The sequence below is a fragment of the Girardinichthys multiradiatus genome, chromosome 10 (assembly GCF_021462225.1).
Source record: "Girardinichthys multiradiatus isolate DD_20200921_A chromosome 10, DD_fGirMul_XY1, whole genome shotgun sequence".
Taxonomy (NCBI): Eukaryota; Metazoa; Chordata; class Actinopteri; order Cyprinodontiformes; family Goodeidae; genus Girardinichthys; species Girardinichthys multiradiatus.
The window spans coordinates 14,444,457-14,460,692 of NC_061803.1; the positions used below are offsets into that span (position 1 = coordinate 14,444,457).

General features: G+C 38.0%; 2 protein-coding genes across 3 annotated transcripts in view; one reads left to right on the forward strand and one right to left on the reverse strand.

Moving 5' to 3' along the window:
• The window catches only part of zranb1a (zinc finger, RAN-binding domain containing 1a), a 30,159-nt gene extending 23,575 nt beyond the window's left edge, over positions 1–6,584 (reverse strand). Inside the window, exons 1-2 of the mRNA XM_047377334.1 lie at positions 6,238–6,584; positions 3,776–4,624 (exon numbers count right to left, since the gene is read on the reverse strand). Of these exons, the coding sequence (XP_047233290.1) occupies positions 3,776–4,589 (814 nt within the window). The 5' untranslated portion in view covers positions 4,590–4,624; positions 6,238–6,584. The remainder of the gene's footprint in view (positions 1–3,775; positions 4,625–6,237) is intronic.
• A 2,109-nt stretch (positions 6,585–8,693) lies between these two features.
• On the forward strand, positions 8,694–15,024 carry hpdl (4-hydroxyphenylpyruvate dioxygenase-like). Of its 2 annotated transcripts, none has more exons than XM_047376486.1 (5): positions 8,694–9,436; positions 11,448–11,614; positions 11,690–11,841; positions 12,784–12,958; positions 14,531–15,024. In XM_047376486.1, the coding sequence occupies exons 1-5, from the start codon at positions 8,742–8,744 to the stop codon at positions 14,590–14,592; spliced, it is 1,251 nt and encodes a 416-aa protein (XP_047232442.1). In that variant the 5' UTR covers positions 8,694–8,741; the 3' UTR covers positions 14,593–15,024. The 2 variants fall into 2 exon arrangements, with proteins under 2 accessions (XP_047232442.1, XP_047232441.1); XM_047376485.1 differs by having other exon boundaries at positions 8,695–9,436; positions 12,784–12,911.
• Positions 15,025–16,236: the final 1,212 nt, after the last annotated feature.

Here is a 16,236-nt window from a genome sequence, read left to right on the forward strand (position 1 = left end):
TTGACTAGCAATGATTGCTGTTTACTGAAAAATCTGGTTATTTTCCCACTATTAAATAAATGCATCAAAACTAAGAGCTCCTTAAATTTTTAGTCTATAAACACATTAACCAACAGTTAGCTGACTGATGCGTTGGTTGATGGTTTAAAGTACTTTTGAGTTTAAAACTCAAATTAAGGATTCAGGGGACATAGAGGTACATTTAAATTAAAATTATAATTTTTTCCCACTCATTTCATAAAGTAAAATTCATTGTATAGCTTTAATACACAGTGAAATACATCAACCCTTTATTTCTTGTAATATTGATAATTTTGGCTTACAGATAATCAAAACCAACGATAGCCAGCCTAGATCAAATAAAAAGATTTTTTAAGTCTTTTTGCTGTCAAAAGTGAATCAGAATCAGGCAATTTTTCATTGATCAGCTTTCATCAGTGATCAGCAGGTGAAATAACAGCCAGGAAAAGCCTATGTTTGACCAATTTTTTGTGCTGCAAGAAAATGAGGGAATTACAAAAATGTCCCCAACTCGAGTATCAACACATATTTCCCAATCCTAAATTTATATGGTTTATATTAACCTCAAAAAAGTACATCAAGGTACATGCGGTTGGTCAATCTGTTTACAGACTGAAAATCATGGAGGTTTTAATTGGAATGTATATAACTGACATAAAAAAAAAAAAAAAAAACCATTTTTGTATTTGACCAAACAATCACCAATCAGAAGCTATCATTTCTGATTTTGGGCCAATTGAGTGATACATCTTTGCCAATATCTCTGCATAGAGGTGAGAAAACCCATTAACTTTTTTAATTGGATCAGCTTCCACTCAGTATCATTGCTAATAGAAGACTGTGTGTAACTGGCAGTATGTCACATTCAATGACAGAATTACAGTAATGGCATCGTGTGCCAGTACCTCCTGCCGTTTCCACTCAAAACCAATTCCAGTCTGGAAAAACAGTTTATGGCTACATTAGCAATTTAAAACTGTCAAATGAAGGTAAAATGGACTCAAATATTTAACTCTTGATGTCAGTTAACAGTTCTGATGACCTGAAAATGTATCTTCCCGCTATCTTAGCGCAAGAACAGCTTTCACACTGTCAGGCTGAACCGGTTAAGCAATGTAGCGCCATTAGATGGCCCTCTGCCCATGCCAGGCAGAGGCCAGCCTATGCAGATTCACGGCCCCCACCTAATTTTAGACCCTGTAGTTAATCTGTGACGAGTGAAAAGTGCAACAGCTAGATGACACACAGAGCACAGAGGTGCTGGCAAATCGAAACAAGCTAACTCTTGTGAGGAGGTCCTTTCTGCCAGGAAACAGGATGGCTGCTGTGAATTAATTTAACCTGAGAGCCATCCCTTCTCATTTTGCAAACACACATCTATAACTAGACACTAAATGATTCTGGCTGGCACATTCTGTAACAGCACCAAAGCTGTTACCGAACCTGTAAAACATTAGATAAGTTTTTTCCCTTTAAACTGATTAACGTAATGTAAGTTCTTTATATGAATGAAAGTTGTAAATTTGCAAAATGGATAATAAAAGATGATTAAATAACATAATGATAATAATAAAAAATAATGGGCTAAAAGCTCCAAAGGACAAAACAGAGCAATTTTGCTATACTACATTCAGCCTTCCTGTCATCTGCTGAAAGTCTTGCTCTCTCTTGCATCGTGAAGAAATTCCAGATATGTTGCCATGTGGTAGAATACAAATATTGATACCAGCGATACTGAAAATGGCTAACATTTCTCTTCATCAATCAGTAACAGGGTCAAAATTTAAGAGTGTTGCAGTCAGTGCAACCTGGTAGTGTTTACATTCACCGATCGGAAAAAAATCTAACTTTTTAGTTTTCGACCAACCAGTCGGGGCCGAGTGAAAACTAGCTGATTCTATTCAACGGCTTCTCGTTGCACGTCCATTTGTTTCATAAATGAGAGACAATATCTGCACCAAAAGACACCTTGAAGGTTAACACCAAGTCAGACAAGGTTCTCAGCAGAGCCACAGCTGGATTACAAAAGTGCATTGAACAGGAAATGCGATCAATCGTTAATATGGTGTAAAACTTAGAAATTGCAGCCAAATGCAGTTTATATCAATACAATTTCTGTAAACCCATCCAGCCATTTTGGATAGATTTCTGCCTGAAATCAGATAAAAACCCAAGAACCAAAGGATTATTCTATGCGCTTGAAGGCAAAACAAAGATCATCCAGACTTCTCATCCTTTAATTATATAAACTTTACACCCCATGATCATGAATTACAGCAAACTGGCAATTTAACAATTTTTTGAGGAGTTATGCTAGCTGCAATGGCAAACATTAACATTTACGGTTTCTTTGAACCAAAACAACAGCACTACAATAAACACAATCTGGTTCCCTTTGATGGGAAGCTTGAATCACTGGGATTATGTGACTCTGGCTCAACTTCAGAGGTCTAATACAGCAGAAATATGAGGAAACAACATAGTGAAGTGAGACAGAGTTCTGAGACCAAAGGAAGTGCTTTGTGTCTTGGTCAAACGGTGCCGCTTCAGACACTTCCTGCTGAAAAACAGTACAAAGAGAACTAGCAAACGAGTTAGCTGCCTCTGTATATGTGCAACAATCCAACAATAAGTAGCACTCACAACGTGCCTGTAATTATTACTACTCCTTAACAGCGAGCTGGGAGAAGCAATCGGTAAAAAGGCCAAGAGTGCACAGCTGATCATGTGTTACTTGGCCTTCAGTTTTTTGGTTTTTTTTTGTCAACAGTTTCTTGTGTTTTGTCGAGGCTATTTTTGTCTCCAGGAGGTCCACACTCAAGACATAAGCACCACTGTTTACAGGGTGTGTTGACTCACAGCCAGGAGAGACTCCGGTCACAGACTCCCCTCTCACTGCTCTGCCCAGACGGCTGAGTGTTTCCCAGCTGGTGGGAAACACAGATCCTCCGAGTTTCTCAAAGATGCACTCAGTGGCACATTGAGAACACACTGGCCCTTAAGGATAGGTTGGGCCAAATTTCAACTAGTTTTTCTTTTTTACTTCAACATCTTTACTATTCAAAAAATGTATTTGGGTCTCTCTCTCGAGCTGGACCTTGACGTAAAACCACAGGGTTTGCCATGCCCATATTTTGCTACAGTTATAAGTTCACATCGTCTACAAATTCTGTGCATTTAATGTTAAATTTGATATGTTCTTTTTTTCTGGGTTGAATAATGATACAACACGCATCTTCACTAAATCTAAAAACGTTTCAATCATCTAGCTGTCAAGTTGACATGAAGTTCAAGAATTGGAAGAAAGAACTGCTTCACTATTCATCTGATTTACACTTTGCACCTGTGCCACTGGCAACCAAAAAGTCCAACAGCATGATGCTGCCACCACCATTCTGTTGGAACAGTGTTCTTGTAACTGAAACCATCAAAGGGGACTCTCTCGAACATACATATTCTCGCCATGCGGTTAAAAGGCTCCAAACGTTTCTGGACGGGGCCACGTGTAGTTTCATCTGAGGGTGTTAGTTTGGGTTAAAAGTTTGAAATTTGGACACAGAACAATGATACCAAACACATCACTATAGGCACCACAATGCACTGTAAATTCAAAAGGTAGACATTTTTCTATCATAAATCCACTGTTTTCAATAAACTAAAAGTAAACATAAAACAAATAAACAAAAATGTAAAAACAAAAATCCCCTAAAAAAATATCTGAACCAAAAGTGCGATAAGAAGAGTAAAAACTTACCTGCACACGCACTAAGAAAGAGCCAGTCAGTTTTCCTCATCCGGTTTCTGATCTGCTTCAGCTTCTTGAAGTTAACCTCATGCTCCTCTGTGCTCATGGCTCCAGCTGCGAGTTCTATCCTCTGGAAGTCCTCCCTCTTAGCCATAGGAGGTGATCTCCTTTGGACCTGGCTGCCACTGCAGCTGCCCCTCCACCTCGCCATGTCCTGCTCTATGATCAAGGGAGAGGACTCTGCAGGCTCTGGGACCCCTATTGCTTCCTGGTTGTTAGGTTTGGGGAGGTCACACATCACACACTTTGTAGTTCTGGGCAAGTTCTGGTAAGTGCAAGTTATACATGTCCACTGTTGCTGATGGGTGTTGAGTCTGTTCCTGTCGTTATACTCCTCACACGTATCCACGGGAGAGTGGACAGTGGGGCGGCAGCCTGCGTTGGTGCCTGAAGTCTGAGGGGACTCTGTAGGGCTGCTGGTCCTGGGACGCTGACACAGGCACTGTGTGCAACGAAGGGCACGTGGCCAGTTCAGATAGGTGCACATCTGACAGGACCACTTATTGGCAAGCTCAGCCACACAGGATGTCCTGACTCTAGGTCTGGCACTAGAGTCTGGGCAGATCAGAAGGCTGCTCCCACTCTCAGTTCTAGAAGGATCCCATTCTGGACTGGGGTCAAGTTCAGGGGGGTTTCTATAAGGCTCCTCTGTGATAATGGGACCCGTCAACCTTGGTGCCCGGCACATTGTACACTTGACTGCAGAAAGCCAGTTCTCATAGGTGCAGTAGTCACAGGCCCACTTCACTCTTTGTTCCGTCATTGTGGGTTGCTTTTTTTCTGGTGGGTAAAATCCAGCTACACATGAAACAAAAAGAAAAATCTTTTAAGACTTTTTGAAAACTTCCTCTGAAATGTCCATTATATTTTAGATACAGCCAGAAAAGTATAAAAAAAGGGTAATAAAAAAAAAAAAAAACATTGGCTTTCAGAGTTCCAATTCTGGTATAAAAGAAACAATTAAAATTATAATCTGAGGTTTTATTCAAATCAGAAAGACTCCACACAAGTATTGTTTTCACTATGATTTTTTGGAAAATACATTTTCGCTGGAAGCACCCAAGTAGCTCGCCATATTAACGTATAAATAGCTTGATAGCCTGATCATTCAGAATTCTGACCGCTTTTGCTCAAGTATGGATTTAGTCCTTGGATTGCATTTTTATTTTCCTCAAAACATAGCCCATCGTGTCCAAATTATTTCTTTTGTTATTGCCTTACCCAATATTCCTGGACATGGGGCACTGTCACGATCATTGCTTGTCCACCAAGAAAATATGTTTTGAGTAAAATTCGCTACATTGGTTTGCACATAGTTGATCTGTATGAGCTGGAGAAACTAGAACTGTGCTAATTTTTCTTTATATTAATGGTAAAATAATAACCGTAAGAATTAGGTTAAAGGTTTTTAAAAAGCTACAGTTTCCAAAGGCCATGTTGCTGCAAACTGCAGGTCAGCTGGCTGAAGAAAGGCCACTACCCCTTTTCCTCACAAGAAAGACAAAACATGACTCTTTATAAATATTTTTGGACATAAAAAAAAAACAAAAAAAACAACACGCACAGGAAATCATGGTATATTTTGCATGACTTTTGTGGCAACACCATTTTAAAACTACAAAAAGCAAGCTACAGGCGTCATGTCTGTTGACTGCATGCTGGCTACCCAACCAGATAACATGTCTAACCAGCTAATATCAGTTCGCTAGCCTATAAAGAGAAGAATGGAAAATAGGGATAATCTGTCCAATAAATACATGAAAACTACTACTAAATCTAATGGACCTTTAGTTTCTACTTTTGCTTAAGTCTGTGTATCAGAAAGAAAAACATAAAATGCTGTAAAACTGTAGCAATCAATATTTTGGACCCTTGTTTTGCAACAGCATTAGTAAGAAGAGTTGTTTCTTATGTCTGTATACTTTTAAGGGTTTGCATCCCGGCCATGCAGAGTCAAAATTCACTAAATATACAAAAATATTAGTTTCCTAAAAGAATATAATCAATATTTACAGGTAGTGATTGCACTTAAAGCGATAACAAACTATCTAAAACCAACTGAGCAAAGTGTTAAATCGAGTATGGGATTTTCAACCTGATAAATGTTTTTATGAACCCTTTAAATGCTTTGTACTCTGTTCATTTTAACTAAGAAAGTGGCAGCTTGTAAGTTTACCATGGCTGAAACAGCATAGCAGTTGTACATTATTAGAGGCAGTATTGAGTCTGTATAACAGTGTGGATTCTTTGTTGGGATCTTTCAGTCTTCAGCGTAAGCTTGCTAGCTGGCAAGCTAACTTCATAGCATATGGACGTTAGCTAACATAGCGACAAACCACCGACGGCCATCTGCTAGGGCGAAACCATATAAAACGTTACCTAATAAGGTAAGTAAATATATCATATCTTACCGTTTAGTGCCTGTGTTGGCCTCTCAAAAACACCAAATCCTTCCCGTCTTGCTTTACCCCCTCCACCACCTCCTCCTCCTCTTCGTCCAGTTCCCCCCTCCTCCTGCTCAATCAAACCTTTCCCTGTCCGAAAAATGTCGACTCCTTCTGTCTCTCACATGTTCACCTTTACGAACACGACACCTCGCACAACAAAGACAAGTCCTCCGAAGTCTGTGAGTTAGAGTATAAAGTCGCAGCTCTCCATGGTTTACAACTGACCCCGTCTAGTTTAATGGCGGCGACAGCAAGACAAATGAAAAGCACAGCCAAAATAAACGCAAGCCTGGCGTCGTCACCAATCATCTGGCTGAGCTTTCCGTGATTGGATAAAGGGAAAGTGCTGTGATGCCTTCATGAAACGCCGGAATTTTCGAGACCGCATGAACATTTCATATTGTTAAGCATTTTTATTATGTTATACAATAGCTTTATTTGCTTATATTTATTTTGAAAAGGCTTTTCCCACAATTTACGTATATATCTATCTATCTCTGATAGGCATAGATGATGATAGATAGATAGATAGATAGATAGATAGATAGATAGATAGATAGATAGATAGATAGATAGATAGATAGATAGATAGATAGATAGATAGATAGATAGATAGATAGATAGATAGATAGATAGATAGATAGATAGATAGATAGATAGATAGATAGATAGATAGATAGATAGATAGATAGATAGATAGATAGATTTATGTTATTATAGACAAGTTGAAGAACGCCTTTTTTCATGTTTCTTTCTCAATACCTTTTGTGTTCAAAACATCATCTTGCATCATTGAGTATTTAAATACGTTTTTAATGAACACGCCTTCTGTCAAAACGTGGGCACATTCCTTAGCAGTTAGCCGGTGAAAGGCTTGGGAGATAGTTATGACAAGGCGGGGGAGGCTTTCCTCTAAATAGAGGGCAAAATGAAATATGTATGTTATTAAACCCCAGGGCCATAGACATAGACATAAGAGTTAGATACCACATTGATTTTGTTGCCAAGTAGAAACGACGCATTATCTTGTGTCCTATAAATCAAGGTAGGTTTATATTGCTTGATACCCACAATACTTCCCAAGAGATTTAGGAATTTTGATGGAGCAGTTGTAAAACAAGTGCAAATTTAAAGTTTGTGTTAAACAAAACTGTGAAAAATAGTTATTACAGTTAAAAAGATTTACAATAAAAATGATATATGCCCCCCTAATAATTTAATGAGACTCATTTTCCTTCATCACGGATGACCACTAGTACATTGGGCTGTGTGATTGTGAAAAGATAGAATTTCATTATTATTTAACTATAAGCGAGATATTTTCAAACAAAGCCCATGTCTAGGTTAGTTTTTTTTTTGTGTGTGTGTTAGTAGTAAACGGTAGAAGACGTGAATGTTGAATCATAACCTCGATGAACCATATAGACTGCATAAAATATATAAATAATATACACAGACTGCGTGGTAAATTTGTAATTTGCCTTAGGGAGTTTTACTTTGGGTCTGTGCCTATAAAGAAAATATTTAATCTATGCATGCAATTCTTAATGTTCCTAAAATGACAATTTTCAAGGCCACAAAGCATTATTTTCCCTTTGTATAGAAGCATACAAATGCCTCAATCTAGCAACTGGAAATCTGGATTTTATCAAATCAGAAACAAAGAACACGACTGTTCACCCACTGTACTCTTCTGGGTTTGTTTCCTGGTAAAACTGAAAAAACTGCTCCAGGAAGTTCTTCTCTGGAGCAGTTTGGTCAGTGGAAAGTTTATATTGGAAAGCAATACAAGGATGCTGAGAATAAAAGAAACACTAATGTTTATTTTCCACTCATATTAATAAATCCTTTTGATTTAAATTATTTTAACTATTTTTGAATTGAATTTGAAAATATATGTACATTTTATTGGTAGTAATGGTGTAATTAAGCCAACAATTTATAATAGCTGTAACTCAAAATAAGATGTCTTTAAAATGCACCTAAACGTAACATAATTGACCTCTGAAAATATACCAAACTACTGAATTTAATCAAGTTTTAATTATAACAACTAAGCACTATTTGGTTAAACGTTGGTTTTGTCAAATTATATTATTTAAAAGCTGGATGTGAAACCCTTTAATTTTTTGGTTCAATATGTTGTTATTTTAGATTAGTATTATTATTATTCACCCTGTTATACATGGTGGATAATAATAACGGGCCACTCGTGGTATACTTTGTTTTTATATTGCATATACTTAAGAGTTATATTGTCTTGCTTTTACTTGTTTTCTGTTTTTATTCGGAGCCTTGCAACGAAATCTCGCTCAAATGTACATTGTTAATGTGCAAATGAATGACAATAAATTCTAAGTCTACTTTGGACAACGCGTCGTTTCAAATGCTGTGCAAACCACGCCTACCCGGCGCACCACTTTCCTTCCCGGTTGACAAATGGGGCGCACCTCGTTGCACGGGAAAACATGGCAGTCCCCTTGCGCCGGTTACACCACGTTTCGCTCCATGTTTCTAATGGGCAGAAATTAGTCTACGACCTTGTCTCCAAATACAAGTTTAATTTGTTTGCTACCAGACTGACTGACAGGTCCAAGCAGGTGGCCTTCCGGAATGGAGCGGCTGTCTTCGTTGTTAATGAGCGACCCATTCAGGGCAGTGCGGGTTTGAATGAATGGCTGCAGCTTGGAGGGAACGATAATCACTCCGCTGATGCTCACCGGGTCAACTTTGAGAACCACAAGCGGAGTAATCCATCGTGTCTGTACGATGTCCACCTGCACCACCCGGTGGACTCTGTTAGTAACGTGTGTTTCGAGGTGGAGGATGTGGAAAGGTCGTTCAAGGTGCTCCGTCATCTGGGCTGCAACTTCCTTGTGCCTCCCACTACACTTGAGGACGAGAATGGTCTCGTCACTTATTCCGTGGTTAAATCGATCGTGGGAAATGTGTGCCATACATTGATTGACAAGACAAAATATAGAGGGACCTTTTTGCCTGGGTTTAATGTCACTGAAAAGGACTGGAGCTTGGAAAAGGAGAACTTGTCTTGTCCAGTTACCCATTTTGATCACATCACTTATGCCAGTCCCAGGAAGTCAACCCAACAGGTCATGAGGTGGTATGAGAAGCTTTTTGGCTTTCAAAGATTTTTCATTGATAGGTAAGAAACGCCTAAATTGACGTATCCCTATATGGCAGGCTGTTGTAATATATAATCAAACGACTCTATAGTAAAAATGTCATTCCTCATTCTTATTATTCTTCCTTATTACCCAGAATGGAAATTGTACATATTCAAATCAACATTCCGAGTGACGACTGCATTCAGCTATATTTATATTTACATTTTGCACCTCTTTTCACGGACTTATTAAAAAGACAACGTAAATCACTTATTGTTAAAATAAAGTAATTAGTATTGGGCCCTCAGATCATTGAATAGTTTGATAATTGTCTTACTCACAGAGCACAGTGAGCAGATGTTTTTTTAACCTCCAATCCATTCACTGTAACTTATGCTGTCCCTCTGGCGTCTGTCTTAGGGCCACTCCTATTCATGTTGGTCATCAGTAATGTTGACAGCACCATCATCAATGCTATTTTGTTGTTTTTATGCAGAGGATGCACTTAGAGCTCAGCATTCACCACTAACCTGGTCCCTACTCAGCAAATCAGATTTTAAGATTGGAGAATCACATTTGTCTCACTGGAAACTAAATTTGACATTTCAAGTTCTCCATAGCTTAGATTATTACAAAAGAACTAAGTTAAGTTTGTAAAAAAAATAAATAAATGTGTCTCCTTTTTGTGTTGATCACTGTTCTAATGAGTTTTGAATAGAGTTGTTTTATTTTTTGATCAGCCCTGTATTGCGAACTTTAGTGCCATCTACTGGCAAGAGGCGGATATTGCTGCGTTTTGGTTGGTATTTAAAAAAAAAAAAATCTGTTGAAAAAGGTACTTTTAGACACCTATTACAGTTATCATAATTTAAGTGTTCCTAAACAATTAGAACATTTCAGAAACCGGGAAACTTTCTTCCCATCTGCAAGTCAACTATTTGGATTTTAAGATTATTCTTCCAAAGAGAAGGCACAACACTTTACAAAAGTATTAATATTTCTTGGAAGGTTTAACATTTTATCACATCACAACTACAAACAAGTTTATTTTTAGGGGTTTTATCTGATAGACAAACACACAGTAGCACATAGTAATATGTCTTATATATGTCTATCTATATATGAATCTCCAAATCTTGCCACAGATACACAACTGGATTTAGGTGTTGACTTTGACTGCACCATTCTAACATATGAATATGCTTTGATGTAAACCATTGTAGCTTTTGCTGTATGTCTAGGATCCATCTTTCCTCTAGTGAAATTTCTCACTATTTGGATCTTTTTGCTGAAAGTCAAAGATGACAAAGTATTTAACTTCTTCCTCTTTTAATGTCAAAATCATTAAACTGCAATAATTATTTCATTTTAAATCAGTCATCTGCTTTTTTATTGCTAAAAGGATTATTTTCAGTATAAAACTCAAGGCGGGATCACCAGCTTTATTGTCCCAGCTGAAGAAGAACATCTCCACAGCATAATGCTGCCACCACAATAGTTCTCCATGGGGATTATGTGGTCATGGTGTTAGTTTTGCCTTATAGCACATTGTATGTAGGCCAAAAAGGTCAGTTTTGGTCTCATCTGAGCAGCGCACCCTCTTCCACATGGTGGTGGGCCCTGTTTATGTCTCGTGGCAAACTTTAGTAGGACATCTTATAGCTCTCAACAACAGCTTTATTCTTGCCACCCTTATGTAAGCAATAGCTTTGTATGGTTGTTCCGTTGAATTATAGAATTCATATTATGGTGACTTCTAAAGGCCACTAGTTGCACAGTATTTTATTTAGGGGTGTTAGAGAAAAGGGGTCTGAATGGAAATGCAAGAACACAGTGGTTGATTTTTCTTCCTCTTCAAAATTACACTCTGCTTTGTTTTGATCTACCAAAACGTCTCCCCAGTGTTACAACTGGGCTTTCAGACAACAATAAATAAATTAATCCCACCTACAATACACATTACAGGTATTTTTCATATAATGCTTATCAGAAGAAGCATTTATAAAGTCATATATCCCAAGGTGAATAGTCTTTTTTTGTTGTTTTTAGTGATGAAGATGTGGATGAAGGTTTTGTAGTAAATCAGGAAGGAGTTGGACTTCGACTCACTGCCATGCAGTACTGGAAGTGCAGCAAAGCCGGCATCACTCTTCCCTTTACGGACAAGAAAGAGCCTGACTGCAAATTTGTCATCGCAGAATCACTTCCTCATCAAGGTAAAAAGATCCAGAGTAATATTTCAGATTATTCTATAGTTAATGGCATCACAGTATCCCTACTTTATATTTTAGGACGTAACCAGGTGGACACCTTCTTGGAGCAGCACAGAGCGGCGGGCATCCAGCACGTCGCACTGTACACCAAAAACATTGTCTCTGCTGCACACACAATGGCTAAAGCTGGAGTTCATTTTTTCTCCCCTCCTCCTGCCTATTACACAGAGGTTTGCATTACTCATAGTTACACACCTTATTTGCAATAAGAGACAAATAAATATTTACTCAGTCCATCAGGTCAGTAACCAATACTACCTTTTTTTCCCAATAGAAAATAGAATCAGACCAGGTTTTACTTCTGAATTTCTAGTTCCTCTGTGTAGATTTCCTCACACAACCCACTTCAGTCTCTTTAAAGCCAGGACAACACCCCACAGGGCAAGGACAGAGCCACTCTTTGTGCATTAAAACAACACTGGGGAAAATGTTAAAAACAAAGACTCTATTAAAAATTTTACACTTATACTGTAGGCGATGCCTTACCTTGGTCAATTTTTCAGAGAAAAACAAATATTCTCACCAGCATATGATTAGGCCTCCCTGTCAGAGGAGATCCTGTATCTAAGTGGGGACATTCTTGTTTTAAATAAAGGACTTAATATAATTTAGTTTATTTTAAAACCTAAAATATGCTATCATTGTATATACTTCAGGTAAAAGACAGAATCCAGTTCAAAAATATTATCCTCTCCCGAAATCTAAGTAGTACATTTAGATATGTTAATAAACCAAAGGAAACAATCAGTTATCCGGTGTAGAATCAGCTTTCAAAGCAAAAAAGGAGCTCATATAGTCCATAAAAAGTTAAGAGAACTATTGTGCAGATACAATTATTGACAGAATCTTTTGCTACAATGATATTAGTCCTGCAAAAAAAAGGAGAAACCTGCATTTGTAATATGTTGTTGTTTATGGCAGTAACAATATTGTTTATTATTTACACCCTTTCTTCACTCTTCACATTTTTTCCACCATCATAATTTCCACATCGCTCTCTGTGAGCATTACTATCTTTGTCACTAAAATCTAAATTCGAAGTGGGCCTCTGGGGCAGGTATTCGCAAACCATTTGTTTTTTTTAATTTAACACTTGGCCTGTGCTCTGGCAGGTTGGGAAACGGCGGGAAATAGAGGAGGCAGGACACGATCCCCAGATGCTTTCAGAGCACGGCATTCTTATGGACACAGACCTGCAGCAGGATCCATCATCTCAGAAAGAATGCAGTGAAAACAGAAGGTGGGACATAATCGAGAACCTGCAGCCTCCCTGTTTATTCTCATACGGTATTTAAAAAAAAAAGATAAAACCTTTACTAGGTCATCCACAGCTGTGTTATTGGGGATAGACATCAACCTGTTTACTTTTATTCTGAGCTCTAAATGATGTCTCTATGGATTCTTTTTTTTTAAGGGTGGGATGATTTCTCAATGAAACCTAAATTTATTGTAAAGCAAAAAATGGGAGAACAAGCCTGAATTTTAATGAGGATATTCTCCATTCCACACACATTCAAAATGATACATACAGGCTGAAATATTCAGATATACCTCACTAATATTTACATAAATGTCCCTTAACAAACTACAGAGAAATCACACACTTTCTGTAGCATTCAACAAGCTTCTTGAATACATATTTGACCAATCTTCTTTGCAGAAATTTAGTTAATTTATATTAGTTGGTTTCCTGGCATGGACTTGACTTTTAAGAGTTGAGTTTTACAGTTTAGGTGGGGGCCATCCCAGAAGAAAACTAGCCTGATTTATGGATCTGAGGTGTGTTTAGGATCTTCGTCCTGTTGGAACCAGTTTCAGCCAACTAGCTGTTGATTTGAAGGTAAAGAATTTGGAGGTTGTTCTCGTTCTACATTATTCCATCCACAATGTTTGTGTCACTTGTAAAACGGACCCTCAGCATGATGCTACTACCACCATGCTTAACAGCTGTTTTGTAAGGTTTGAAACCCTCACCTTGATTCCTTTAAAGATACATCCTGGCAAAACCGCTTAATTTTTGTCTCTCCTGATGATAATGTTTTTCTCTAGATGGCATTTGGCTTGTCTGTGGGGTCAGCTGCATATTTCAATCAAGCTTAAAGGTATCTTTTTTGGAGCTGGAGTTTCTTGGTGATACCTTCTCAGATCTTGATGTTGTTAAACTGGCTTTCCTGTGGACAGTGGCACTGGTGTTCAGACATCTTTCAGTTTACGACAGGCATTTAGCTCTGGCGGATGCTTGGTTGTTCATTAACATCCTGACCAATTTTCTTTAATCTGAGATTGAAGCTGGTTTTGAAATGGATGAAGATAGCTAACATTGAGCTTCTGGAATGACCCCCATTTAAAACAACCAAGTTAAATGAGCTTTACCATTTACAATACAAAACAAAACAGCTGAAAAATCCAGCTAGAATTATGCCAGAAGCTTGTTGATGGCTACATGAAATGTGTGCTTTCTCCGCAGCTTGCTAAGGGACATTTATCCCAATATTAGAGAGAATGTTTGTAAAGCTAGTGTATTTTGGAAAAAACCCAAAATAAACTCAAACATGTGCATCCAATTCTTGTTTTATAAAATTCTGTGAAGGTCTTTGTTGTATAGTGATTAGATCCCGGAAAACAAAAACTGATGAAATGCATCAGTAAATGCCAAAATTATTATATTCAAAATAAATACAACTCTTCTACATTCATGTAGATGACTTTATGTAAACCCCTTACTGGAACTGTAAATCTACAGTAAAATATGTTGTTTATTTTTCTGTTTGATGCTGATTAGTAGAAAGAGTCATATTAAATGTTGTATTCAGTCATTAAACTCGGTTCCTTATGTTGACCCTGCGGTTATGTTTTCAGATATCTCCTCCAGGTGTTTACAAAGCCCCTCTTTGCTGAGGACACTTTCTTCCTGGAGCTGATAGAGCGCAGAGGGGCGACAGGCTTCGGTGAGGGGAACATCCGGGCCCTGTGGAGGTCCGTGCAGGCATACATGGAGAACGAGAGGAGGGATTCTCAGGGAGAGACTGTGCAATCTGTTCAGCAATGACCGCTCCATGTTTTTCTAGAAGCTTTATTTATTGCACTTGTGTTTTATATATAATGTATTGCACTTACACTGGAAGTAAAGAAGCTAAAAGAAATGTTTAAAAATAGTTACGAAGTTCCACACTTCTGATGGTGTTAATAGCGTTTCTTGAACATAACCAGACTGATAAAAAAATGTTTTAAATGTGCCTGTGTTATACTTGAAGTTCTAAAACACTTTAGTTGCCGTGCTGTTCTCACTGGATCAACGCAAATCAAGTGAATTGAAAACATCTGTATCTGAATAAATCTTTTTCTCCCTGACAGTAAAGACTACCCATTGCCTTTAAATTATGTTCTTCATGTTTTTTTAGGCAGTACCACCCATGAGATTTTAGAAAAGCTTTAAAAGCACTTACTTTGTGCATTTGCCTTGCAGATATATATGCATCTTTTAGTCTTTTTCACATTTTATTTTATAACCATAAACTTCCATACATTTTATTAGGATTTAATATGACTGACCAACACAATCTAGTGCAAACTGTGAAGCTGTGGGAATTTATGTAGTTTTTAAAAGTGTGGCATGCATTTTTATTCAGCACTCTGTAAAACTGTTTCTCTGCAGTTACAGCTGGAGTATTTCTCAACCATTCTTCTTTACAGAATAGCTCTAATTCAACCTGATTGGATGGAGAGCATCTGTAAGATTTTCAGATTTTGCCACACGTTCACGATTGTATTGAGGTCTGGTCTTTGACTGGACCATTCTAACATATGAATTATGCTTTAAACTAAACCATTCAATTGTGCCACCCTCTGCATAAATATTCTCAGGCCTTTTGCACCCTCTAAGAGGTTTTGTTTCAGGATTGCCTAATATTTTCCTCCATCCATTTTACCATCAACTCCTACCAGCTTCCCTGTCCCCATAGAAGACAACACGTGCATAATGAGGATGCTGATGTGCAGTGATAGTTTTCTTCCACACAATAGCTTTTGCATGCTGGCCAAAAATGTTGGTCTCATCAGACCTGGGCATTTCTTACACATTTGTTGTGTCTCCAACTTGGTTTTTGGTAAACTGTCCTTCCTTTAACAGTGCCCATCTCAACTCTTCCACAGAGGCCAGATTTGTGGAGTGCAAGACTTATTGTCCTGTCAACATTTACTCCCACCTGAGCTGTGGATCTCTGCAGCACCTCCAGAGTTACCATGGGCCTCTCTGCTACCTTTCTGATGAATGCTCTCCATGTCTTTCCACTTGCAGATAATAGATTGAACATTGCACTGTGAGATGTTTCAAGTCTGGGGGATGTTTTATAACTTAACTCTGCTTTGAATTTCTTCCCAATTTTATCCCCGACTTATCTGCTGTGTTCCTCAGTCTTTGTGGTTTTCTTTGTTCCCCATACTCTAGCAAACATTATAGGCCTTCACAGAACAGCTTGATTTACACTGAGATTAAGTGATACACAACTGGACTCTATTTTCCATATAGGTTACTTCTGGAGGCAACTGATTTCACTGGATATTAT